The following is a 26,686-nucleotide window of genomic DNA, read 5'->3' as shown; positions in this document are numbered from 1 at the left end:
TTTCCCCCGACAGCGCCGCTACCCTGACGTCCCCAGGCCGAGGCCCCGCGCTCGCCGACGGCGCCACCAGCGGCTGGGAGAGGAGCCCAGCACGGCCCCCAAGTCCCGACGTCCGGACAGGGGACCCCTCACCCGAACCGTCCAGCACCCAACAGCGGCTCACACCTCGGGATCGCCGGCACCCACGAAACCAACCGAGATCCACAGCCCCTTCTCCCGGCGTGGGTTCCGCGGCCTTGGCCCCGCCCCGCGCCCCCATTGGTCGGAGCCGGAGGGGGCGGGGCCCGACTGCGGCGCGCGGGCCCCACGGGCGGCGGAGGCGGGGCGCGCGGCGCAGACGGCCGGTCCCACCGAAGAGGCGTCCGCGGGTCTGCGCCGCCCGCAGCGCCTACGGGAGCTCGCCCGCCGCCCCTGCCTCTGAGCCGGCCTCGGCAGCAGCCGTCTGTCGGTACGGCGGCCACAGACACGTTGGCCGCCGGACCCCGGGCCCCGGAGGAGCTCCTGCCGTGAGGCGGCAGAGGCCTCGTCCACGCCGCCCAGAGCCCAGCAGGTGCCGCGCGGGAGGCGAGCGGAGACAGCGTCGCGGCCGCCGGCAAACCCGCCCCGAGCCGCCGAGCCCGAGCCTCGCCGGCCACTCGCCGTCGGGGCGGCCCCGGGCTCGGCTGGGCCGCGGAGCGGATGCGCGCCCGCTGAGCGCCCGCCCGGCCCGCCAATGGCCGCGCGCCCCGGGCCGCTGTGGCTCGTGGGCCTGGCGCTGTGCGCGCTGAGCGGCGGCGGCCCCGGCCCGCGCCCCCCGGCCGGCTGCCCGGCCCGCCGCCTGGGCCCGCGGGAGCGCCGCGACATGCAGCGCGAGATCCTGGCGGTGCTGGGGCTGCCCGGACGGCCCCGGCCCCGCGCGCCGCCCGCCGCCGCCCGGCTGCCCGCGTCGGCGCCGCTCTTCATGCTGGACCTGTACCACGCCATGGCCGACGACGACGACGAGGACGGCGGCCCCCCGGAGCGGCCCCAGGGCCGCGCCGACCTGGTCATGAGCTTCGTCAACATGGGTGAGTGCGGCCGCCGGGTGGGCGTCCGGGGCCCCGGTGACCGTACGGCCCTCCCATCGGGTGGAGAGACCCGGCGCCTTGGCCAGTGCGCGCCCCGCCTTGACCAGTGCGCGCCCCTGCCGCGAACAGGTGCCCGCTGTTTGTGGCCACGCCCCCACAGAGGGGTGGGAAGTGTGGAGCTCAGGGCCGCCAAGTCCAAGGGCTGTGGGCCTCGTGGGCTGTGGGACCCGCAGGGGCAGAGGCGTGAATGTGAGTCCCAAGGATGTCCCGCTCCCGAACACACCCAGGGGTAGGAATCATCTCCTGTCTGGTGGACCGGGCAGTGCCAGGAAGACAGTCTGGTCCTGGGGAGACAGATGAGTAAACAGGCCGGGATGCTGTCACAGTGATAAGGGCGGTACTGGAGAGAAGGCCAAAGTTCAGTGTGGAAAGCCCCGGTCACATCATCAAAGTGACCTGAGCCGAGAACCCAGATGTCGTGAGTGCACAGCTGCCTGTTCCCTGGCCAGAGCCCCAGCTCCTGTAGGTGAGGGTGTGGCTGTCAGGGCAGCGGGTGGGGAAGGAGTAGACTCTGAGCTCAGTGGGCCAGTCGGTCGTCTCGTCACCCTGGGCCTAGCACCTGGCACATGGCTGGCGTGCAGTGAGTGTCCAGGCCTGTGAAAGGACCAGCAGGCCCCTTGGACCCTCGTCATTCTCCCACACAAAGCCCAGCCTTTCTTTTCTGCAGAAATTTTTCTCCAAGTCTTGGAGCCATTTGTGGTTAGAGTACTTGAAGTTGTCTTTCCCATTACTAAATGCTCTTTAATCTACAGTCGTGAATGTCCTCTATCCGCTTTGCTTCCTGTCTGTGGCCAGTGAGGGTCAGGGGTCCGGGCTGGAACAGACACCCCACTGGATCTGGGGATTCAGGGACTGCAGCTCAGACTGAGGTGGGGACAGGACCCTTGCCAAGGCCACCAGCATCCCTTCACCTACAGCATCACCCTTCCCCTCCCCACAACCCTGGGAACAGACATGATATTCATCCCCATCTCCCAGATGAGGACAGTGAGGCTCCGAGAGGCAGTGTCATGCCCAGGATAGCACAGCCTCTCCATGGCCCAGTCAAGACAGGCCCAGGTTGTTTGGTCCTACATCCAGGCCTCAAGGAGGTGATATTTCTGTCAGGAGGGCAGGCTTTCAGGGTGGAGAGAGCTTCCAGAGGGGTTTAGGCAGAGAAACCCAGGGGATGGGGCAGCAGCAGGTTTTGTGGGGTTTTCAGCCATTTGCTTCCTCTACTAGGGCAGGCAGAGTGGACAGCCAAAGAGACCTCTGTCCCCCACACCCCAGAGCTGGTGGGTGGCTGAGGTGAGGAGTGAGCAGCAGGAAGTGGCTGTTAACCTCTGCTGAGAGCCAGGTGCCAGGCATAGGACTTGGTCAGTGTGCTCTGAATGCCACCTACTTGGTTAAGGGCAAGGTAGGGGACTCGGGACAAAAGAGACCATGTGTGAAACTGAGGCCGGAGCCCTGTCCTCAGGACAAGCTGACCTGGGCTCAGAACCAAGAGGGGTTGTGGACACAGTCATCCTGAGAATGACCCTTAGGGCAACATCCATTAGAGTGAGTCACTGCCCAGCCAATGTCCTGCTTCCCCAGCATCCCCTGGGTGAAGGCGTGCACAGCCTTGGTGGGAGCTGTTACTGTGAATCAAGCAGCGCCCTTAGCTCAGACAAATCTGATTCCTCTCCTGCCTCTGCTGTGTGACCTTAGGCAAGTCTCTTGCCCTCTTGGAGCCACAGATTCCTCCTTGTTCAGTGGGGCTCCTAGAGATCAAGGCATCGTCAAGGTTATTGTGTGATTGGTTGATAGATGGGAGGAGCAGAAAATCAGCCCTCTTGTAGGTGCACCTGGGCTGGTCCCTGCTGACCCAGCTGCTGCCCAGCCTTGGATGGGTGTGTTGGGAATGTCCCACACTTCTTACGTGCAACCCAGACACAGATTTTAAAAGCCAATCAAAAGGCGTCTATACCTATTTTTAGAATAAAAACTAGCCCTTGAAGTTCTATAGCCTGAAGGGTCCTTGTTTCCTCCATGTAGTAACATGTAAACTGTTTTCCAAGCCAGTTCCATGGGCTCAGAGAGGTTAAATGGCCAGCCCAGGGCCACACAGCCCATCCATGACATCATCCAGGGCCTGTGGATTCCAGATGCCGCCTTCTTCCCACGCTGTCTGTGCGTGTTGCATTAAGATCTAAGGCCTCTGATGCTGTGGGATTAACAAGCAGATCTTTGTTCGGTGGAAGCCCGGCCTGTGGGCGGGCCCAGCCGCTGTCAGAAGGGCCTTCTTTATTCTGATGTACTAATTGCACTAGAACTCTTTCGGTTTGAGTGGTTTTAACTGGTAATTACCTAGGCTGTAGGGGCAGGGCGGGGGGTTAGACACCTAGCAGGATTCTTTGCTTGTTGAAGGCCCAGGCCCCAGGCCCTTGAACCTCCATGGAGTCTAATGGCAGAGTCGCCGCGGTACCAGCGCCCACGCCCGGGCTCCTGTCCCTGTGCCTCCAGCTCCACCTCTCCTCTTGGCCTCATCTGGCTCCTGAGAAGCCAGAGCCGGTACCTGCCAGGCCCCTGACCGTCCACGGCAGCCTGTGGGACCCAGAGAGCACGGGCCTGTCCCAGGCCTCCGGCCCACAGGTCGGGCCTCTGTGCCCAGGCAGATGCTTTAGGAAGCCCGTGTCATGGCTGACTGTGTCTGTAGGGAGGCCAGGGCTGGGGTCAGAGCTGGGGCCCCTGCCCGGCCTGTCAGTCAGTCTCAGACTCTACACTCTCGGCTCCCCTTGGTCAGGACACGGTAGTGGGGGCCGATAGCCACGTGGAGCTGACAGGGTCTGTCCTCGGTGTCCCCTGTGCTCAGGGAGAGGAGAGCCCTGAGCTGGGAGGCAACCTCCCCTTCTTATACCGCCTGGACCCGCCACTGACTCGTTCCTGTCCCGAGAACCTCCCTTCCCTCCCTGGGCCTCTGTTTTCTCGTCCAGTCCACAGCCATGGTGTCAGAAAACAAGGGGCCTCCCAGCCCTGACCCCCTGGCTCTGTGTTGGAGACAGCTCGTCACAGCACCACCCCGTCCCCTGGGCCGGAGCGTGGGTCTGACTGGCTCTACCTCGGGCACCTCGGGCCAGCCCTGCCCCTGATAAGGGGGGAGTGAGGCCGGAAGGACCAACTCTGCATGTTCCTCTTGGCCTTCTCCACCTGGAGTCAGAGGAGCAGCAGGTGCCATGTTCAGGGTTGAGAAACTGAGGCACAAACAGCCCTGCAGGCAGAGGTCTAGCCAGAAATGCATGGAACCGTCTTCACTGTTGTCCCGGCCCTTCTCTGACCAGACTTATTCCCGTGCCTCGGGCAGCCGAGGACGGGGGTGTTGACCTGAGGTGTTGGGCTTGGGAGCGGCAGGACTGAGTGGAAATGAGGGACCTGGCCCGCGTCCTCCTCAGCCCTGTGACCTTGGTCTCCATGAGCCCACAGTCACTTTCCTTGGTTCTTTTTTCTTTTTCTCTATTTAAAAGAAACCTTTTTTTAGGGGCGCCTGGGTGACACAGCGGTTAAGCGTCTGCCTTCGGCTCAGGGCGTGATCCCAGCGTTATGGGATCGAGCCCCACATCAGGCTCCTCCGCTATGAGCCTGCTTCTTCCTCTCCCACTCCCCCTGCTTGTGTTCCCTCTCTCGCTGGCTGTCTCTATCTCTGTCGAATAAATAAATAAAATCTTTTAAAAAAAATAAAAATAATAAAAAATAAAAAACCCCTTTTTTTTTAAAGATTTTATTTATTTGCTTGTCAGCATAAGCACAAGCAGGGGGTGGCAGGCAGAGAAGGCAGAGGGAGAAGCGGGCTCCCCGCTGAGCGAGGAGCCTGATGTGGGACTCGGGATCCCAGGACCCTGGGATTGTGACCTGAGCTGAAGGCCAGACGCTCGACAGACTGAGCCACCCAGGCGTCCCTCTTTGGTTCTTTACTAGGGAATTCTTTCATTGTTTGTGAATTCTCTCGACAAATAGTCGTGCCAGGCACAGTTCTGGTTACTGGGGTATGACAGTGAGCCTAACCAAGTCCCTGCCCTCACGGAGCCGGCCATCTACGGGGAGCAAATAATAAATGCATAACCACGGAGAGGGTTGTCAAGTGGTCCAGACAGTGACACCCCCATCTGGAAACCAGGAGCGGACGGACAGTGGGAGGGCAGACCGGACCTGGGTGGGGAGTTCTGACCTGGGACTCAGACCGAGTCTGCATCCTGATGCAACCACCTGCTGTGTGATCTGGGCCTTCCAGTCCACCTCTGGGAGCCTCAGTTTCTTCCTCCGTCAAATGGAGGCACTCGTGGTACCCAGCCTGCGGGGCTGTTCGGGGACCGTGTGAGATGATGCCTGGTGAGGACTACGTGCCCAGAACCTGCAGGTCTGTGCCTTCATTCGCATCACAATTACGGTCACATCTATGTTTTGGGAAAGAGTGTAGCTCAGAGAAGTTAGGTGATTTTCCCAAGGTCACCCAGCAGGTCTGCTCCCTGTCTCCTGTGCTCTTCTATATAGAAGCCGCCTCTCCGCCCGGGTGGGGGCCTGGCCCGTCATTAGGTGCGTTAAGTGTTGCTGAATTGGACTGTCTTGAATGTATGTTGTGAAGAGAATCCTATTTAAAGTGTCTTTATTGGTTTGGGGTTACAAAAATAAGACATGCTCAATATACACCATTCAGACCATATAGTAGCACGTGACATGGGTGCCCTAGGGGATCCTTTTCCCAGCAGCCCATCACCCTCAGGCACCCACTTCCTGACATCTGTCACAGTGCACTCCTGTCACCCGTCCTTGAGCTTCCTACACCTGGCATCATACAGTGTGTGCTCTTAGGCCTAGTGTTTCACTCAACATAGTTTTTTTGAGATTCATGCTTATTATCATTGTCTCTGTAGTTATTTTTTAAGTGTTTTTTTTTAAGTCATCTCCACACCCAGTGTGGGGCTCGAACCCACAACCCTCAGATCAAATCAAGAGTCAGATGCTCTTCTGATTCAGCCAGCCAAGCACCCACATAGTTCTTTTTTTATAATTGAGTTGTATTGCGTTCCACAAGTATATGCATTTATCCGTTTTTATTAATGGGCGTTTGGGTGGTTTCTGGTTTTGGGTTATGAGTCGAGGTGCTGTGAGCATGCGCGTGTGGATGCGGCTCCTGTAAACCCGCGTTCTAATTCCAACTCTGCCACTTGGGAGCTGGGACATGTTACGCAGGTGCTTTTTAAAGTTTTGGAGCCTCATTTCCTCACCTGTGCGGAACTAGGCGAAACGCGCAGTGGGGCTGGCTAGATGCTTGTCACGTGGCAGGAGCTTACTCACTGAGGGCTATTACGCCCTGCTTGTTCCTCTGCTCATTTTGAACCCTCTGCATACAATATCCTCACTTCCATTTCTACTTTAAAAAGGGGTGGGCAGAAGTTTCCAGAAGTCTGACTGTTTCCACCGCAACTACTCCTGAAAAGATAGGCTCCTTCTGTGCTGGAAGTCCCATCCCCCGTCGTGTGTATTTCTCTTAGCATTTGAGTCACTTTCTGCCCGCCTCATTCAGGGCCACGTCTTGCCCCTCTTTCTCCTGCTCCCTGAGAAACCATGAACAACCTGAGAACAGGGGCCGGATCTGACATCCCCCCAGCCCCCGTGTGGCAGGTGTTGGGGGCAGGCCTGCAAGGTGAAGGGAGGAGGAACCCAGCGGGAGGCCGGGGCTGAGCGCGGGGCAGGAGCCCGGGCCTGGTCGGCTGGGGCAGAGCACAGCCCGCCCTCCCTGTCTTTCTGGAGCCGACCATGGATGCGGCATCTCCCTGGACGCTTCCCTGGGACCTCCAGTCCTCCCAGGGCCCTGCCTGGAGGAAGGCGGCTTCAGCACGCATTCTGGGGGGTGGGGGACCTCACTGACAGGTGACGCCCCTTCCCAGTATCGCCACCTCGAGGGAATCTAGGGCCACTCATTTCACATGGTCTTTAAGTCTGAAAGAATGTGCCCACCCCTGCCCACTGATGGGGGCTCCTCCGGCGCTGAGGCCCAGGGCAGGGAGGTACACCCGGTCCACCTCCTCATGGGAACCCCTGTGAGAGGGATGTGTCACTGTGACCACATCTTCCTGGAAAACTCCCACCGTTCAGTTCTTTCCCCGGATTTGCACTGGGGAATCGTATCCTTGCTCAGTCTCCTTGGATCTATTTTTGGCCTTGACCGACTTGATGTGGCGGAGTGTGCGGGTGTTCCCTTTTAATTTGGGGTCTAAAGCCGTCTGAGGCCTGGACCGGCGATCATGAGTGCAGAGCCATTTATGGAAGCAGCTCTCAAAAAGAGTCAGTAATGAAGACTGACTAAAAATACCTTAGAAATGAAGCCTTGGCCTCCTCTGGGCAGCACCGAGATTTCTGGGTGGGAGGAAGAAGCCCTTCAGATGCAGAATTGGTAGGTGATCAGTTCTGCAGCTCCCCCCGGCCTCTCACCGGCCACGGAGACCTGGGTCTTGCTTTAGGTCTGAAGGGGGCCCCTGAGCCTTGTCACTAGCAGGACTCAGCGGACGGGGCCAGCGCGTCTGCCTCTGGGACCCTGGGGAGCCTGCCGTCCACCTCAGCAGCCTGGCCATGAGACAGGGCCAGTCCCACAGCCAAGTGAAAACGTGAGGGCTTCTGGTGGAGACCCGCTGTGCTCTGGAAGCCGTTCCCAGCCCAGCAGGCTGCCCCACTGTCCCGGGGAGCTCGGGAGGAACCTGCAGACACGTCCCTCTCTGGGCCCCCAGGACAAAAGGAGCTCAAGGGGAGTCCACTGAGAGCCTCCCGTTTCCGCCCCACAGGGTGCGGTCCTGCCCGCAATTGCTCACCGTCCAGAGGGGCACACGAACCAGAGATAGGACCCCGGGGGCAGGGGAAAGGGAGAGGCCAGCAGGCTGATCTGTGCGGGGTCAGAGGAGCACAAGGGGCCTGGAGAGCTGGACTGAGAGGAAAGTAGCCATTAGACATGGCAGGATGAGGGCGACTCAGGAGAGGGCGCTTTGGGGAGGGCCTCCGGGGGAGGGAAGAGGCGTTTGCAGCCAGAAGGCCCAGGAGGCCGTGAGGTTGGGCTGGCCCAGCTCGGGGGGGTCTGGAACCAGAGCTTGGGCTCCTCCTGGGGGCCCCGTGGGGCTGTGAAGGGTTTGAGGGCAGACAAGTCGGGAGAGTCTATTCTCTTAACAGCCACTCTGAGCTAAAGGGAGAGGATGTCTTTTGAAGTCTTTTTGGTCAGAAACAAGACAGATTTAGATCACCAGGATACCCTTAAATTTTGTCCAAGTCACAAAAATATCCAAAGCCATTGTTGGTGTTGGGCCGCTGGGCTCAGGGTGTGGCATCTGGTGGTCAAGCCCGTGAGCGGTGGGTGCAGATCCTCAGAGGCAGAAAGGCAGGATGTAGTCAGCGGCCGCGGCGGTCAAGGACGTCTCCGGCACGCAGCATCCTTACCCATAAGCAAATGTGGAAAGAGGATGGAGGAGAAGGCCAGGAGTCCTGTGAGTGTTTATTTTCCTGGAGCCACAGTCATGGAGTAGAGAAAGTAAACTCTGACTGCTTCCCCACGTGGCGCTTTGTAGAAAATAAGGTACCTGTGGAAACAGTGGTGCGTTGTCTGTCCCTGGTGGTGGGCCCGTGCTCTGCCAAGCCCAGGTGTCTCGATGGAGCCGGCTGTCAAGAGCCTCTGTTGGCTGCTAAAAACCACAGGTGGCTTCCGACCCCCCTCACAGGGTCATGGACTATCGTAGCATCGACAACTGTTGAGTTTAATCAGATTCTTCCAGGTCACAGAGCCTCTTTGAGGCCCCGGACAACACCTTAATCAAGGACCCCGTTAATATCACTAGGAATAATACCACCACGTTGTCCAATTTGACGCGCATATTTGTCTCCAAAATCCGTACTTCAGTCTAATGGAAAATATCAGATAAACTGACATGGGGGTCATGCTACAAAATAACTGCCCAGTGCTCTTGAAAAGGGTCTGTGTCCTGGGGGCCTGCGTGGCTCAGTCGTTAAGCATCTGACTCTTGATCTCAGCACAGGTTTTGATCTCAGGGTCGTGAGTTCAAGCTTCATGTTGGCCATGGAGGCTACTTTAAAAAAATTTAAAGATTAAAGGGGCGCCTGGGTGGCTCAGTCATTAAGCGTCTGCCTTCGGCTCAGGGTGTGATCCCGGCGTTATGGGATCAAGCCCCACATCAGGCTCCTCTGCTATGAGCCTGCTTCTTCCTCTCCCACTCCCCCTGCTTGTGTTCCCTCTCTCGCTGGCTGTCTCTATCTCTGTCGAATAAATAAATAAACTCTTTTAAAAAAAGTAAATAAAAGTGTCAGTGTCATGAAAGAAAAGGAAAGACTTAACAATTGTTACAGATCAGAGGAGACCCAGGAGACCTAACAGCTAAATGTGATGTGGGACCCTGGATGGAAGTCGAGAACATTCACGAAATGAATAGTGGAAAACCTGGCAGAATTCTGGGAAAGACTGTAGTAAATAGCCTTGCACCAATATCAGTTTCGTGGTTTTGATAATTATGCTGTGGTTTGGTTACGTATGATGTTATCATTAGGGGAAGCTGGGTAAAGAGTATAGGGGATGTCTCTGTACTATTTGTGCAAAGACTTTTCTCCAAATCTAAATCACCTAAAATTATCTCAGGGGCGCCTGAGTGGCACAGTGGTTAAGCGTCTGCCTTCGGCTCAGGGCGTGATCCTGGCGTTACGGGATCGAGCCCCACGTCAGGCTCCTCCACTATGAGCCTGCTTCTTCCTCTCCCACTCCCCCTGCTTGTGTTCCCTTTCTCGCTGGCTGCCTCTATCTCTGTCAAATAAATAAATAAAATCTTAAAAAAAAAATTATCTCAAAATAAAGTTAAAAGCTTAAAGTGACTCCCACACACCCTTCCTGCATTATCCCCATTCCCGCCCCTCCCTTGACATCCTTCATAGCCGCTCACGTACAATCACCTTGTTTGCTACCTGGCTTCCCCACGCACTGCAAACTCCATAATGTCCGTGGGGGCACGGGCCGCTCTGTGTCCCCAGTGCCTCCATAGTGACGTGCATACAGGAAGCTCTGCTTTCAAATGTGTAGGAGTAAATGAATTAATTTCCTGGGTGTCTCCAGGGAAAATGAATGGGAAAACTGAGTTTTAGAAGCCTCCTGAGCATGTATAGTCAGGAGTCCTTTCCATATGCCCAAAGGTGAAGTTATGGGACCCCCCCCCATATTAGGAATCCTCACCCCCAGATGTTGCAGATGGGGGAAATAATTGACTACCCAGAAATCTTGCCCCAGGCATCAGTGGTCCCCCCAGGGCCACCTCAGAGAGAGGATTCCTGGCAGGACATAGCTCAGATGGCCAGGATCCAGAACACAGGCCAGGCAGGGAGCACCCACTGCTCCTTCAGCCTGGCCAAATCTGCCAGGGGACTGGGAAATGAACTTCCCAACCCCATACGCGGTAGCAAAAAAAAAAAAAAAAAAGAATTTCCTGGGAAAACCCAAGAAGTCACGTTGTACAGACCTTGGCCTTTCCCATAAATTCCCTCTGCGGACTATCAACAATGGGGGTGGGGAAGGGTGGGAGGCAGCAACAGGCCAATTCCAGACGGACTTTTATGCCGTCCTTTCAACGTCAGAAGGTGGAGGTCAGCCTGATGTAGTGGAGCAGCGCAGACGGGGGTCAGGATCCCTGGGTTCCATCTCTGTGTGTATAAAAGTGTGTGGTGGGGGCGCCTGGGTGGCGCAGTCGTTAAGCGTCTGCCTTTGGCTCAGGGCGTGATCCCAGCGTTCTGGGATTGAGCCCCACATCAGGCTCTTCTGCTGGGAGCCTGCTTCCTCTCCCGCTCCCCTGCTTGTGTTCCCTCTCTCGCTGGCTGTCTCTCTCTGTGTCAAATAAATAAATAAAATCTTTAAAAAAAAAAAAAAAGTGTGTGGTGACCTCGGTCTTCAGAGCACTGATGTTCTGGAATCTTCAGCACTTTCACAAAGGGTCAGTTTCTGTTTTGTGCCTGAGCCAGAGCAGCCGCAGTGGTGGTGCTGAGGGGCTGCCTCTCCGAGCCCGGGCATCGTTGGGCGATTCCAGGCCTTGGGGAAGTGGAGGGTCGGCATGAAGGTGCACTAAGAAGGAAAGGCTCCTGTGTAATCTGTTAGAAGCATTTGCTGGACCACATGCAAGTACCTACGACAGTAGCAAACATGGCCTTTTGCAGTTTCATTGGACCCTGTATCAATTGGTCATTCTGCAGATGTGAATACTGAGGCCCAGAGGATCAGATGCCTTGACGAAGGTCAAGCAGGTGAAAAGGAAACCATCCAAATGCCTTTCAGATGAATTTTGTTATATATAAATATATATAAATAATATATTTAAGATTTTATTTATTTATTGGACAGAGAGAGACAGCGAGAGAGGGAACACAAGCAGGGGGAGTGGGAGAGGGAGAAGCAGACTTCCCACCAACCAGGGAGCCCGATGCGGGGTTCGATCCCAGGATCCTGGGATCATGACCTGAGATGAAGGCAGACACTTATCAGCTGAGCCACCCAGGAGCCCCTAGTACATTTTTATGTTACATAACCTTTCATTCCATACTTTTATTTAGAAAAAGAAAATTGAAGGTCTCCCTTTTCTCCCCCTTGGCTCTTGAGATTCCCACATGAAGGTTCTATGGTGCTGGCAGGATGTTTTCACTTTGATACAGGGATGAAGTGAGGAAATTGGAGGCCAGCACCCCTTTCCAACTCCTACTCCTATGGAATGGCCATCGTTCCTACCTACCTGATAATGCCCGCCCCTCCCAAAGCCCTTTCAGGCCCCTCTGTGGAAAGGCTCCTAGTATCCCCACTTCGCAGATGAGGAGACTGAGGCCAGTTAAAGTATCTGGTCACCAGTAGGGTCAGGGCTGGGACCAGAAGCCCCAGCTACAGGCCAGAGCACCTATACTTCTCGATGCTGTGTTAGTGGCAAAAGCAGGGGCAGCCGGTCCAGGAGCTACTGTGGGGCAAATCCAGATCCTAACAGCTGCTAGTCCTCAACACCAGCTTTTGAGAAATACTGTTTCTGGGGCACCTGGTTGGCTCAGTCAGTTAAGTCAGTGAAGACTCTTGAATTTGGCTTGGGTCATGATCCTGGGGTTGTGAGATCCAGCATGAGCCTGCTTACGATTCCTGCTCCCTCTGCCCCATTTCTAATACACAGAACCAACTGCTGGAAAGCTGTACACCCACACGGCTCCAGCACAGGGTGGGGGGGGGGCTCCCCGTTGGCCAGTTACAGTTGCGTCGTGTGTAATGCTGCAGCCCGGGAAGGTTTACTAATTTCTGATGAAAAGCATCCCTTTCCTAAAACGTGCCACGTTCTAGAACTTGCCTGGAACAGCCAGGGTGGGCAGTTGCCTGTGCTGAGCTACTGGGTGGAAGCTTGGAACCGGGGTCAGTTCAGGTGCACAGGGGTCTCCTGACCCCGCACCCAGGTCAGCAAGGGAGGGAGGCCGCAGAACGTGGTCCTCCCGTGGAGCTGGCGGGTTCGTGGGTTGTTCCTCGGCCCCCAGATCCGACAGGGAATCAGCGGCAGGGCTGCGGCCTGAGATTGCCCGCCGCCCCACAACCCGCTGGTCAGCCCCACAGCCCTGGGAGCAGATCCGTGTTCGCGGATCCGGTTGGATGCTCCGAGAAGAGTCGGGTGAAAGGCGTGACTGAGCCACCCTCCTTCACTCTCTGGGCCACACCCTGTCACAGCCAGCGGCCTAGACCCGTGGCGTCCTGCACGTCCGGGATTTTACACGGCCACGGAACAGAGGTGGTCCGTGCAGTCCCTGAGTCCACAGAAATTGCCACCAAAGCTGTGCGTGTGTGTGTGTCTGTAGGGAGGAGGGGACGCGTGTGTCAGTGTTCATGGCACGCATCCCTGGTGCGGGTCCAGAGCCCTGCCCTCCACGCTTTCCGCGTGTCAGGACACGGCTGCCACCCGGCGTCGCGGCCTCTGCGGCTCCTGGCTCCCGGCCGTGCCTGCACTGCGTGTCCTGCACCTTGTCGGAGGGTGGACATCTTATTCCTTCTCCTCCGTGGTCTGGGGAGGAAAAGCCCATCTTCTCCTGTCAACATGTGTGTCCACCGGACCCGCCCAGCCCAGCTGTTGGCCTGTCCCTCGCTGGACACGGTCCCCACCGCGAGGACAGGAAGCGCTCCCCACATCCGCCTCCGCCACAGCCTGGTGACTTGTGGTCACTGAGCCCAGTAGCCAGAGAGAGAGTTTTTAAAAAGACTCACAGACATGTCATTAAAATCTCAGTGTTGGGTTTTGGGGAAGGTGCTGGGCGGCTCCCACCCCTGCTTTCCGGAAACACAGATTTGCGGCATTTGAAAGTGGCAAGAGGCTAAAGTGAGACGGTACTAAATATACTGTCCTGGGCATTTCCGGGCAGCGGGGGAGATGTGGGATTGACTCGCCACCCCAGCCTCCTGCCCAGACAGACCAGCCCCGCCACCGGCCTGCCTGGGCTCCCCCTCCAGCCTGTGCATCACCTTCCCCTCCCTGCGTATCTTCCACCCCCCCAAAACCACATCGTGCCCCTGCTGCCCAGAACCCTGAACCCCACTGGCCAGAGGCACAGCCCGGGCTCCTAGACCGGAATTCCAGCCCTCCAGAGTCAGACCACAGCCAGACTCATGGCCAGTCCCCCACAGCGCTGACCTGTGGACGCCCCGCACTGCACACCTGTGCCTCCGAGGTCCCCTCTGCCTAGAATGGCTTCCCTGCCACCCTCTCCACCCGACAGGACTCTGTCCCATCCTTCAAGGCCAGTTCAGGTGGCGCCTCCCCTGGGAAGCCGGCTCAGATCCCACCCCATCGTGGGACCGTCCAGCTTCTCCGGGACCTGACCAGGTGTCACCAGGAGCTGTCACTGCTACCTTGCTCCTTCTTGTTCCTTTCCAGGTCTCCCTCTGACCCTTCTTCCTCCTTCACCTTGTCACCAAACAGGACCGGCCATCCTTTCGTCCTTTGCTGTGTTTATGGGTGTTGTTCCCCTGCCTGTGCCGTCTGTTCCTCACCCCTAGGCCTTGGTTCAGGCTGGCCCCTTCCTCTGCATTGCCCTCCCTTGACGTGGTGGCACAACCACGCTCACCCCTGCAGGCCCAGCCCCAGTGTCAGCTGCAAACCCTCCCTCTCCCCCAGACTCCCCTGCACGCACATCGGCAGACTCTGGACAGCCCCGGCCTCAGAACTGCCCGCCCCCGTAGCCCTTTTCTGCCTTGGGTCTGATGTCAGTCTTCCCAGAGGAGGGACCTGCCCTCTGTCTCATACTTGGGTCCCAGAGCCAGCGGGGGTGGGCGGGGCAGGCTGGGTTTGGGGTTTGGGGGCCAGAAGCGGAGGCTGCTCTTGCTGGCACCACGGCGTGCCGGGCCCTGTGCTGGACACCTCAGCACAAGCCCTGTCGCGCCCTCTCAGCACCCAGGAGGCAGAGCCTGGGAGCAAGCCCCTTTGCAGAGGAGGGAGCCATCCCCACCCAGGCTGCCCGGGCCCCCAGCTCCCCTGGCTCTGCCCAGAGCACAAGTGACCGGGGGCCCCGCTGTGTCTTGCAGTGGAGCGTGACCGCACCCTGGGCCACCAGGAGCCCCACTGGAAGGAGTTCCGCTTCGACCTGACCCAGATCCCAGAGGGCGAGGCGGTCACAGCCGCTGAGTTCCGGATTTACAAGCTGGCCAGCGCCCACCTGCTCAACAGGACCCTGCACGTCAGCGTGTTCCAGGTGGTCAGGGAGCAGTCCAACAGGTGCCTACCCTGCACCCGCCTCCCGAGGAAGCCTGGCCGGGGAGGGGACACTTGCCAGAGGACAGAAGGGGAGCTCCCTGGGGAGCACGCTCTCAGAGGCAGAAGGATACTTGGCCGAGGCCTCGTGTCACTGTGGGGAGAGGCCCAGCGTCGGTCCTGCTGCAAGTCCCTGCCCTGCTGTGGGACCTTGGGCGGGTCACTGAGCTCCCGAGCCTCAGTTTCCACATCCGCACTGGGCCCAGTAACACCTTCATACATAGATACAGAGAGAAGGCACACGGGGCGCCAGCCCGAGCCAGGCGGGGTAGGTGCCCCCGAGTGGTCCCCTAGGCAGGCACTGGAAACTCAAAGGCGGCTGTGGCGGCCCTCAGTTAATTGTTTTTTCGTGTCCACAGGGAGTCTGACTTGTTCTTTTTGGATCTTCAGACGCTCCGAGCTGGGGACGAGGGCTGGCTGGTGCTAGACGTGACAGCAGCCAGTGACCGCTGGTTCTTGAGCCGGAACAAGGACCTGGGGCTCCGCCTCTTTGTGGAAACGGAAGACGGTAAGGCTCAGGGTTGGGCAGCAGTCCTTCTCCTGGGGGTTCCTCCGACGCTGCTGGCACAGAGCCAGCTGCAGCCACCTCATTTGGCCCTGGAGGCCTGGCCTCTCTCAGCCCAGTGGCTGGGGTGATAATCCCCTACCTACTTTGGGGACTCAGCAGGGCACAGAGGGTGAAGTTCCCACAGCAGGAGTTCCCCTACCATGACAGTCTCCCTCCTCTCCTTTTGCAGAACCAATATTTCAGTCGCTAAGAGGGAGTCCATGCTGTCCCTTCCCAAGAGCAGTTGTGTACGTGGGGCGTTTCCGCACTGGGCAGGGCCGAGAGAAGGTGGTTATACCCTCAGACTCAGATCAGAGAGGCCCGGGTTTGAATCCCAGCTCTGCAGTGCTCTAACCCGGTGACCTTGGCAGGGTACTTACCTTCCAAGCCTCAGTGTCCTCCTCTGTCGAATGAGGGTTCACACCTTCATTCTTGTCCCAGGTAGCTGGGGGAGAGCCTCCGGTGTTGCAGGCAGTGGAGCGGGAAGGGAGAGGCCGAGGGTGGGCACAGGATGGGCGGATCTGAGCTACAGCAGCGGCCCTGTGGCCGGGGCTGGACGGGCCGGGCCAGGTGGGAGAGGAGACTGAGAGCTGCAGGGCACATTCTGAGCGTGGGCGAACCCAGGCCCGGTGTCGGAGTGTCGAGGGCAGCTCCCTGTACTACGCAGCAGTGGAGGACGACAGGATCTGAGTCAGGTTTTTAGAGAAGAGCCCTCTGAGACAGCCCCTCGAGGAGGGCATCACTCACCCTCGGTGTGACTACGCTTAGTGACTTAGGCTTCTCGAAAGTGCAGTGGGGACGGGGTGGGGGACGTGAGTTCACAGAGGAGAAAGCTGCCTGCCCCACCGCAGCAGGTGATCAGGTCTCACAGGGACGTCCTGTACGTCGTGTCCCCTTGACGTGATGGATGGGAAGGGCCCTTCATCTCGTGGTCTTCCCCCCCAAACCCCGAACCCCGTCAACCGTGAGAGAAACATGAGACAAACCCAAATGGAAGGACGTGCTACAGACCGCCCAACAAGTACTTCTCGACATCGTCCAGGTCGTCCAAGACAAAGTCTGACAGCAGCCCAGAGGCGCCTAAGCAGCTGCGACAACGGAATGCCACGTGGGGGCCAGGATGAGGCCCTGGAGGGGAAAAAGGACAGTGAGATCCGAATACATCGTGTTTAGCTTGTCGTCAGACGCCAGTGTTGGTTCATTAGTTGTGACAAGTGCACGGCGCTAACTTCAACGTTAGCATTTCTCGGGGAAACGGGCCCTGGGTGTCCGGGAACTCTCTGCACTGTCCTTGCGGTTTTTCTGTAGACGTCAGCTATCGTAAAATAAAAACTCACCATATGGATCCAACATAGGCCCATCCCGACATCAGCGGGGACAGTAGTCTGGGGGGACAAGAGCAAAGTCAGGCCCAGGAGACAAGCCTACAGGGGGAGCAGACAGGTGCTTGCTGGTAGCCGCGGAAATGGAGAAAAGTGGAGAGAGGAGGACTCATGGAAAACATGCATTGAGCCAGTGGCCATTTTTAATAGAATCTTTTTTTCCTGCCTGAGTAAAAGTCGAGGAGGGGCCGGCTTGAGGGAGCAAACCAAGAGTCCTTTTTGGCCGCAGTGTTATTGAGAGTCCTGGTTGACGTCCAGCTGGAGTGTCAGTTGGGACAGGTGGGTGCTGGAGTCACAGGTGTGGGAAGCACTGACTTCTAAGTGGACTGAGAACCATGGGACCGGAGCAGGTCACCCAGGAAGGGGGTGTCGATGGAGAAGGAAGGGGATGGCCTAGAACCCTGGGGCCTCCCACATGGAGAGGGCTGCCCAGAAGGGACTATGCAAGGATCTCTCCCGCCCGCTGGGGTTTTGGACTGGAGACGGGCGGCCTTCCCGCCAACCTGAGCGCCCAGGGTCGGTCTTCCCCTCAGAGACGCCGCCGTGGGGCCTCTGTGGGCATCGCTCCTTCCCCGTCGGCCCGCAGGGTTGGGTCGCCTGGGCCGGGAGGTGCGGCGCTTCCAGAGCCCCTCAGAGCGTGGAGGGGCCAGGGCGTGGGGGGCCACGTGGTCCCCGTGTCCCCGCCCCGCATGCCCTCCCTGCTCTGTGACGGGGCAGGGGGGCCAGAGCCTGGAGGCGGAGTGCACTCAGGCGACCCTCTGGCAGCTCACGGTGGCCCTAGGGCGCTGCGTCCCCACTAGCCACTCAGAGCCCGTGCTGGCCGAGGCCGAGGGCTGTGTGCGTGGCCTGGCCACCAGCGCTCGTGCCTGCTCCGGAGTCTACACGGGTCCCGTGGAGGGCGCGAAAGACCTCTCCGACAGGGCCAAGATCACGGTCGGCGGCTTTGGGCTCTGGAATTCCAGAGAACCTGGTGAAGGCGCTGCCCAGGGCGCACAGCAAGGACTTGACCGTGGGCAGCAGCACCGTGGGGGCGGACGACTTTGGGCTGGGCCTTTTCCTGGAGACCAGGCAGGTCCCCCCGCATCGTCGGCCCCTACGTGGGGGAGAACGAACGCGCTGTGCGAGCACCAGTTCCTGTTGGGCGAGCTGGAGCTGCCGCCCCAGGGCACCCTGTTGCTGTGGGGGCACCGGGGTGCCCGTGTTCTACCCGCCCACGGCCTAGGGGACCCTGGTGCAGGAGGGAGGTGCCCCATCAGGCACGTGCCCGGCGGCCACATGGCTATCATGAGCCAGCCCCGAGAGGAGGGAGTTTCACGGGACCGCTGTCTTCTGGAGCAGCCGGTCACGGCTGGTTTTGCTTTGGTGAAAGTGTGGAAGGCCCACCGCACAGGAACGTCATTTTCAGAGGAAGCCCCAGGAATTTCAATGGGCCCACGTACAAAGCCGCAGAATCCTCAGCGCTGGGCGTGGAAGAAACTGTGGACGTGGGGACGTTTGCCCCCGAAGACGTCCACGTTCCTAACATTTGTGTGGACTGCGTAATCCAGGGGGAAAATATGAGAAAAGAATTGAGCGTCTAACGGTGCGGACGGAGGAAGGTGAAAAGCCAGGTCTGTGGGTGACCTCAAGGCCCGCATCCTCACACGGTGGCTCCTGAATTCGAGGACGGCACGTGCGCCAGTTTGGGCACAGGAACCCCCTCCCGGCCAGCAGCCCCACAGCTACATCCGGGCAGTGAGAGGGGGCTCCTGGGCTTGCGTCCGTTTCCATTACAAGAGGAGGCGGATGCAGATCTCAGCAGCGCGGGCGAGCAGACGGTCACCATCTTCCCGGGGCTGTTCTTTCTCCAGCGATGACTCGTCTGCCATAATTCGAGGGGGACACCTGCACCCGCCATGCTCGAGCCATGCAGGATTCCCAGCACGGTGACCTGGCTAACCGGATGGTCCCCGGAAAGCAGGTGAAAGGCATGGGGGGAGCCATGGACTTGGTGTCCAGCGTCAAGACAAGAGTGCTGGTCACCGTGTAGCACCGCGCCAAGGACAAGGAACCCAAAATCCTGGAGAGATGCAGCCTGCTGCTGCCCGGGAAGTGCTGTGCGGACCGAATCACCCCGAGAAGGCCATGTTCGACGTGCACAAGAAGAAAGGCCTGACGCTGATGGAGCTCTGGCATGGCCTGACGGTGGACGACGTCAAAAAGAGCACAGGCAGCCCCTTCAGCATGTCACCGAACCTCAGACCCACACAGCAGGTGGCAGCCTGACCCGGGAAGGAAGCCCTGGTCACAGAGGGTGGGTTTCATTTGAACCCACAGGAGGTCCGATCATCTCTGTCCAAGGCGCTGGCCGTCTGACCAGTTTTCCTACCACCAGACAGACTATTCTCTCAAGAGGGAGATGGCTTTAATTAAAACTCAAAGGAGAACATAGCCATTTATCTTGTATGTTCTGTGCGCCCTGAGATTGGTCTGGTACCATCGTTGGGCGCTCGGACGTCCTCCTCACTGTGCTGTTTACATCAAATTCTGTGTGGCTCAGATGTCCCCACAGGATGGCTTTCACAGAAGGGGCTCCCCTCGTGAATGAGCCATGAGATGCGGGGGGGATGATGAGGAAGGAGTGACCACCCCAGTATACCCAAGGCCCCACTTTGCCAGTACCGTGAAAAATACACAAGCATAAACACGCATGGTGACCTGAGGAATGCTGTCTGCGTGAGCTTGTCTTCCTGCAGCCCCTCTGACTTTTCCTCTGGGGCCTTTCATCTTGTGGCTAAATTCTGTAGCCTCCCCTCCTTCTCCCTGCACGGCCTCCTTCCCGTAGCTAAATAGATGTGTTTGGAAGGACAGCGAGGCTGTCTGGCTGGGCCAGAGCACTGGTAATGCAGTGATAGGGCGGGGAGAGAGGTTCCTCTGTAGATAAGCAGTCCCCTGTATGCTGTCCAAGGCGGCGGCTTGTGGTAGGACGGGGTTCTAGAAACCTAAGACAGGCTTACAGTTTTTCTCATCTTCAGGCATGGGGTTCCTGTGTCGCCCAGGACACTCAGACCCTTTCTGCCCGTCGCGGAGCACTAGACCAGCCTGTCGTCACTACTCCCTTACAGCACAAGATAGGCCGTGAGGTGTTTCATCCTGAACCCACAGCCTCACAGCCTTAAAAGAACAAAATGAGTTCATATGTGTGCGTGAGTGCCCAAATGTGTGTGTGCGTGTGATGGTAAAAACAAAGCCTGACACGGAGCACGACGCACGTTCTCAGTGTCGCTCTCGAGGGGACACACACCCATCAGGAGCACGTGGGCAAGAACTGGGGGTTGCAGCTGGTGAAGGAAGGCCTTTCAGGGAGGCCTCCTTGGGCCCTTGCCCTGAAAGAAGGGCCAGATCCTGGAACAGAGGGACAGAGACACCGCTCCCTGAGGGGGCATCCGGGGGGTGGGGGGGTAGGTGGCTAGGGACCATGACCAGGTTGGGGGTGGAGTGGAAGGCCATCAAGTGGGTGGATAGTGGGGCTCTTTGGGGCTTCTGGGGAGGGGACCTGTTCGGCCCTGGGGGTCAGGTTTCCAGCAGCCGTGGGACAGGCAGAGCTTTTCAGGAGCAGACGGTGAGAGGTGTGTAAGATGGTAGGAAGGAGGAGGAGAGTGGAGTTCCTCATTCTCACATGATGAAGTAACCTAGCCAAAAGGACAAAAGCAGACCTGGTCCACAGCTGGGATTGTCCGAGGTTTCAGCCAGGCACTGTCATTTCCTTCAGCCTGGCACCAGGGTCACACCCAGGACCGCAAGCTGAGGTGGGGCCAGGTCTGTGGGGAAGAGTCAGGTGGTATCGAGCAGGAGGAGGCCTGGGGCTCTCGAGAGGCGGGAGTGATCCTGGCCTGGCCCAGTTGGGTAGGGGTGTGAATTAGGCCTTGAGCACCTGCCCAGGGACAGATGGAGCAGGTGAGCTGCTGAGATTTCTGGGTGCCGATGGAGCAGACTGAGAAGTGGGGTGAGGCTGGAGGTCTCATGGGCCCCCCCTGGCCGGGAGAAGCAGCATATTCCATCTGGGCCAAAGGGGAAAAGCCACAATGTGGCCCACATTCTCAAGGCCTGATGCACACACCCCATCAAGTGCAAAGGGGACAGCATGCCCACCAGCACCCCCACAAGGTCGGGTATAGAGGCAGGGACCCTGGGCCCCAGAGGCTCCCACCTCTGCCTTTCTAGAAAGCAGCCTTCCAGAGCAGGGCAGCCTAGGGCCCGAGCACCTAGACAGCTCGGGCCTTCCATGCAGCCCATTCTCTGCCCCCGGGAGACCTCAGGACGATCCTTGATCAGATGGGTACACAAGGAAAGCCAACAGTGAGCACAGCCTCAGGTGACAGATCGCCCTCCCTGGCTCCTCAGTGGACAGTTCTCTCCAGGGAACAGGGACAGGACAGCGGCACCCACAGGGGTAGAGGGCTGCCCAGCCGCCCAGGATCGTGAAGTTGCACTCTAGTGCCATGCAGACGACGGTCACCCTCGTGCTCCGTCCACTCTGGGCTCCTCGTGGCCTCACTGGCCCTGCCCCTCTGCTCGCAGGGCTTGTACTTGTCTTGTGGCTCTGTGTCCTCGTGGTTCTGCTGCTTCCTCATGACCGACTTGCTATGACCCAAACTCTCCCGAATGGCTTCTCTCTGGGCTCCTTCCAGTGTTAGCTCCTGAGCTGAAGACCTCCTGTCCCAGCAGGATCGTTCCCCAGCGGAGCCTCTGATGGGTCTGGTGCAGTTGTGTGTGGCAGGTGATGTCATAGGTCAGAGTTTAGTCTCTGGATTGATTTGTTGTTCAATCAGCGTGGCCCAAGGACACGGGCCTACAGCACAGCTGTTTAAGGGCTGACCTTGACCAGCTGAGCAGGACTGTGGGTGGCGCAGGCAGTGCCCTTGACCTGTGGTGTATCCCAGTGAATCATAATAGACCCACTAATGGCACAAACATAGGTATTTGTATATGTGGACGTCTGTATACTGTATGACAAATGCATGTTTCTATACATATGTGTGTGTGTGCATGTCAGGGTGGCCACATTGAGGGGACACGGAGGGGAACAGTTGGCATTGTGTGTTACAAAACATAAAATTGAGTTAGTAATCATCTCCTGTCATTTAAAAAATTCCACAGGAAGAGAAAATGAAGGGGTCTGTGGCATTCTCATCTTTAGAATGAAAGTGAGGAAATAACCAATGCGTTTAAACTGAAGCTAATATCTAAATATTAATTTGGTGTATTTTCTCAAAGGAATTTTATACATTTGAAATGCTCATAGTGGAGACATTTTAACAGTAGCGAACACGTTTGTGTGAAAAAGTTGGAAAAAATACAGACACGGTCACCATTGTGTAAAACTTCAGTTGACATGAAAATATGCCAGAACGGCGAAAATGCTGTGTTGGGAGTATGGAGAGACTTCTGAGTGATTTTTTTCCCTCAAACGTTACAATTGCTATTGTATTACTTTGACAATTAAAAAATCAGGAGGCGGGGAGCCTGGGTGGCTCAGTCAGTTGGGCAGCCAACTCTTGGTTTCAGCCAAGGTCGTGATCTCAAGGTCATGGGATTGAGCCCTGCCTCGGTCACTATGCTCAGCGGGGAGTCTGCTTGAGATTCTCTCTCCCTTGCCCTCTGCTTCTCCTTCCCTCAAATAAATAAATAATTTTTTAAAAAGATTTTATTTATTTATTTGACAGAGAGACAGCCAATGAGAGAGGGAACACAGGCAGGGGGAGTGGGAGAGGAAGAAGCAGGCTCCCAGCAGAGGAGCCTGATGTGGGGCTCGATCCCACAACACCAGGATCATGCCCTGAGCTGAAAGCAGACGCTTAACGACTGCGCCACCCAGGCGCCCCAATAAATAAATCTTTAAAAAATCAGGGGTCATTTGGAAATAAAAAGAGGTATAGAAAGTTTTATTGGAGTTGACATTTCGAGGGGTCATGAGTGTTTCTTAAGGCATCCTCATCTTGAAGCATCTTGAAGCAGATCCTATTTTCATGGGCATCCCTCTTCCTAGCCAGAGGCCCCCATGTGTCCCTGCCCACAGCCTTTTCTCTCTTTTTTGACCCACAAACCTGGGGTTAACGCCTTAGGTGAATAAGAACTTGGGGTCTGGAATAAGATAGATGTGGGCTGAACCCCAGCTCTGGGACTTTGGCCAGGTGTCTTCCCTGCTGCCCCCGGTGTCCTGTGTGTGGGCATCAGGGGACACTTAGGGCCCTGCTCTTGGCAGTGCCGGGCAGAACAAGCCCTCGCTATGCCCTGGCAGCTGCTCCCATCCACTGGGGCACGAATCCATCGAGTCCCCTGAAAATATGGGGTGGGCAGGAGAACTCGGGCCTCAGAGCCCTCAGATGGAGGTGGGAACCATGGTTCTGTGCGCCGCTGGCAGTGTGGCTCCGAAGTTTTCCCGAGAAGCATGCTGTCCAGGTTTACTGTGGAGATGCACGAGGTCATGAGTGGGAGTCGCTCGAACCTGTGAAGGGCCACACAGATGGCAGTCTTCATTGTCACGAATGACGACCCTGTGTTGGCAAGGCCCCCTCCCCTGTCTCCCTCAGGTCTCCAGATGGGGAAACTGAGGCCCACCGCCTCTGTGCGCCAGGGCCCATGCAGGCTCTGGCAAAAGTGTCCCCTCTGTGCCCCGTGCTCAGTCCCTGCCCGCGAGTGACCACCCTCTCTCCTCTCTCCGTCCCAGGGCACAGCGTGGATCCTGGCCTGGCCGGTCTGCTGGGGCAACGGGCGCCGCGCTCCAAGCAGCCTTTCCTGGTCACTTTTTTCAGGGCGAGCCCCAGTCCTGTCCGAGCCCCTCGGGCAGCCAGGCCCCTGAAGAGGAGGCCACCGAAGAAAACCAACGAGCTGCCGCACGCGAACAGACTTCCAGGGATCTTTGGTGAGGTCCGGGGCGGGCCCGGGACTGGGCCCAAGGACAGCTCGGGGGACAGAACCCTCTGGGCCCTCCGTAGGACCAAGCCTGTGGTCACCCCCAGCACTTTCCTGACACCCTCTTTTGCCTCCTGTGTCCTGAGGACCAGCCACTGCCCTCTCCGTCCCTGCCACCCAGAAGCGCCTACTCAGCCCTCCCCTGGCTCACCAGGGCTTTTTCTAGAAGTCTCTGTCAGCACCAGGTGCCCCTTCCTCCAGGCACTGGTGGCTCTCAGGTCTGCCTGGGAACCCCGAGGATCCGCAGTTGTTCATGTGAACGTCTCCCCACCACACTGAGCCCCTCAGGATCAGGGATGGGCCTGCCCTGACCTCCTGCCCTCCTTTCCTCCATGGAATGTCAGCCCTTTGGCCTCCGTGGAGTGGGTGTGGCAGGGGCGCTGGGGTGAGGTCAGGAGGTGTCTCTGCAGAAAAAGAGGAGCCACCTGATGGCTCAGGGTCCCCTGGGCTGTGTATCGGAGCATCGGGGGTCACAGGTTGGAAGTCAGGGGAGGCTGGGCTGAGTGCAGGGTTACTCTTGCTATCGGGAGCCACCTGGAGCCATGGAAGATTCTCAATCGAGCTGGGTCGCGGCACCTGCAGAGCTGCAGGATGGGCTTTGTGACACCAAATGCACAAGTTTTACTTCATTCATTTGTTCAACAAATGTGCCCAGTGGGGTGTCCCCGCCCTGGAGCTCCCTGTGGTAGCCACCCGGAGCAGGAACCCCAGAAAAGACCCCCTCTGTCCCCGCAGATGACGTGCACGGCGCCGACGGCCGACAGGTTTGCCGGCGGCATGAGCTCTACGTCAGCTTCCAGGACCTCGGCTGGCTGGTAATTTCTGAGTGTCCTCCCCCTCCTTAAATGACAGTCCCCACCCGGAGATCCTAAGGGTAGCTCCAGGAGGAGGCAGAGTTACGGGTGATTCTAATTTTCTCCTGCATTAGCTTCTGTGTTTTCTGAAGGGAGAATGTCTTACTTTTATTGTGAGAAGGTGCTTTTTGGTAAAAGCCATGAAAACAGGGATAGTCCGAATCCTCAGCCCTAACGCGTCAGATCTGCAACAGGGAAACGGAGGCCGGGCCGTGTGCACACGTGTGCTGGGCCTGTAGCTCTAGGGGTCGTGGGCGGTGGGCGCAGGCGGGGAGGACGATGCCCGGTGCCGACTGCACGTGAGGGGGCAGAGCTGTGCCCGGCCCCGCCTGCTGAGGGTCTCCCGGTGGTGCCCGGCCTCTGGGGGGAGCCTGCCTGGAGGGACCCTAGGGCTGGCGGACTGGCCTGGGGCTGGGGGAGGGTCAGGGGCAGCCCTGTGCCATCCTGTGCCAGGTGCTAGATTCAGGGGCTCAGGAGGGGGCATCTGGATGGGACTCACCTTCTCCCATTACCCCCCAGGACTGGGTCATCGCCCCCCAAGGCTACTCAGCCTATTACTGTGAGGGGGAGTGCTCGTTCCCGCTGGACTCGTGCATGAACGCCACCAACCACGCCATCCTGCAGTCCCTGGTCAGTACTGCGTCGGCCGGCCGGGCCGGACCCACGGGGAGAGGGGCTCTAGCACAACCGGGTGGATGGAAGCCCCTGCCGGGGGGTCGGGGGGCTCTCTCTGCCCAGAACCTTCCCTGCATGCACGAGCGGTGACAGCCGCGCCTGTCCGGAAAGCAGTCACTGTATGGCCGTGCTGGATGTGTGGACTCCTATGCGCCCGAACCCGCATCCACCCACCTTACCCTGCCTGCTGGCGCACACCCACCTCTGTGCACTGCACACGCACGTGTAAGGCCTTCACAGACAGGATGTGGGCACCCAGATTTACAAGACATGCTTGCTCACGGGCAGACACACGGCACACACGTAACGGACGTGCGTCCCTCCTGGGGACCCGTGTGCTCTGAACACACACATCACCGTGCGCGCGGCGTGCTCGGCTCCCGGGACGCGATGTACGTGGGGTGAGTGACGCGCACTGCGTTCAGCCGCCCGCCGCGTGTGTGTGCAGGGAGGGTCACAGGTGTGCCCTGCGGAGCTGCTGGGCTTCGGCCTCCCCTTCTGTTCACCTCCCCGCTGGCGCTCTTCCCTGGCTCCGCGGCCCTTGCGCTTTCCACAGCCGGTCGGCTTCCCGTGCTGTGGCCGGGGTTCCTCCGCAGGCTGCAAAATCTACTGAAATGATTATATGGTTTTAGCCCTTTCTGTTATCGATGTATCAGACTGATGGTGAGTATTGAACAACCGTCGCATCCCGGGAGGAAATCCCACTTGATCATCGTGAAGGATTCTTGAATGTATTGTTGGAGTTTGCTCCTATTTTGTTGAGGATTTTGCATCTGTGTTCATCAGCAATACTGGCCTGTCGTTCCCTTACTTGTGGTGTCTGTCTGGTTTTGGTATCAGGGTAATGCTGGCCTGGTAGAATGAACTTGGAAGCTTTGCTTCCACTCTTGTTTTCGGAAGAGTTTGAGAATAGGTGTAGCGCCTCTCTAAGTGTTTGGTAGAATTCACCTGGGAAGCCATCTGGACTTTTGCTTTGGGGAGGTTTTTATTACTGATTCAACTTCATTGTTGGTCGTTGGTCTGTTCCACTTTTCTTTCTTCCTGCTTCAGTTTTGGTAGATTATATGTTTCTAGGAATGTATTCATTTCTTATAGATTGTCCAATTTGTTGGCATATAATTTTCATAATGTTCTTTTACGATCTTTATATTTCTGTGGTGTTATTTCTCCTTTCACCTCCGATTTTGAGTCCTCTCTTTTTTTTTTTTTTTTTTTGAGCCTGACTAAAAGTTTATCAGTTTTATTGATCTTTTCAAAGAACTAGTTCCTGGTTTCCTTGATCTGATCTACTGGTTTTGTTTTTTAAGTAATCTCTGCACCCAACATGGGGTTCGAAGTCATGACCCCAAGCTCAGGAGTCCCATGCTCC

The 26,686-nt window shown here is 57.7% G+C and overlaps 1 protein-coding gene and 1 pseudogene across 1 annotated transcript in view; both read left to right on the top strand.

Moving 5' to 3' along the window:
• Nucleotides 1–712: 712 nt before the first annotated feature.
• The window catches only part of LOC123776110 (bone morphogenetic protein 8B), a 35,974-nt gene continuing 10,000 nt past the window's right edge, over nucleotides 713–26,686 (top strand). The window contains exons 1-6 of the mRNA XM_045771904.2: nucleotides 713–1,046; nucleotides 14,680–14,869; nucleotides 15,265–15,413; nucleotides 23,544–23,738; nucleotides 24,524–24,603; nucleotides 25,162–25,272. Of these exons, the coding sequence (XP_045627860.1) occupies nucleotides 713–1,046; nucleotides 14,680–14,869; nucleotides 15,265–15,413; nucleotides 23,544–23,738; nucleotides 24,524–24,603; nucleotides 25,162–25,272 (1,059 nt within the window). The remainder of the gene's footprint in view (nucleotides 1,047–14,679; nucleotides 14,870–15,264; nucleotides 15,414–23,543; nucleotides 23,739–24,523; nucleotides 24,604–25,161; nucleotides 25,273–26,686) is intronic.
• On the top strand, nucleotides 16,554–19,099 carry LOC123776123 (succinyl-CoA:3-ketoacid coenzyme A transferase 2, mitochondrial-like; annotated as a pseudogene).

The sequence above is a fragment of the Ursus americanus genome, chromosome 33 (assembly GCF_024610735.1).
Source record: "Ursus americanus isolate L20-20 chromosome 33, mUrsAme1.1.p, whole genome shotgun sequence".
Taxonomy (NCBI): domain Eukaryota; kingdom Metazoa; phylum Chordata; class Mammalia; order Carnivora; family Ursidae; genus Ursus; species Ursus americanus.
The sequence above is the reverse complement of the archived record's forward strand: the minus strand, read 5'-3'. Positions and strand labels throughout refer to the sequence as shown.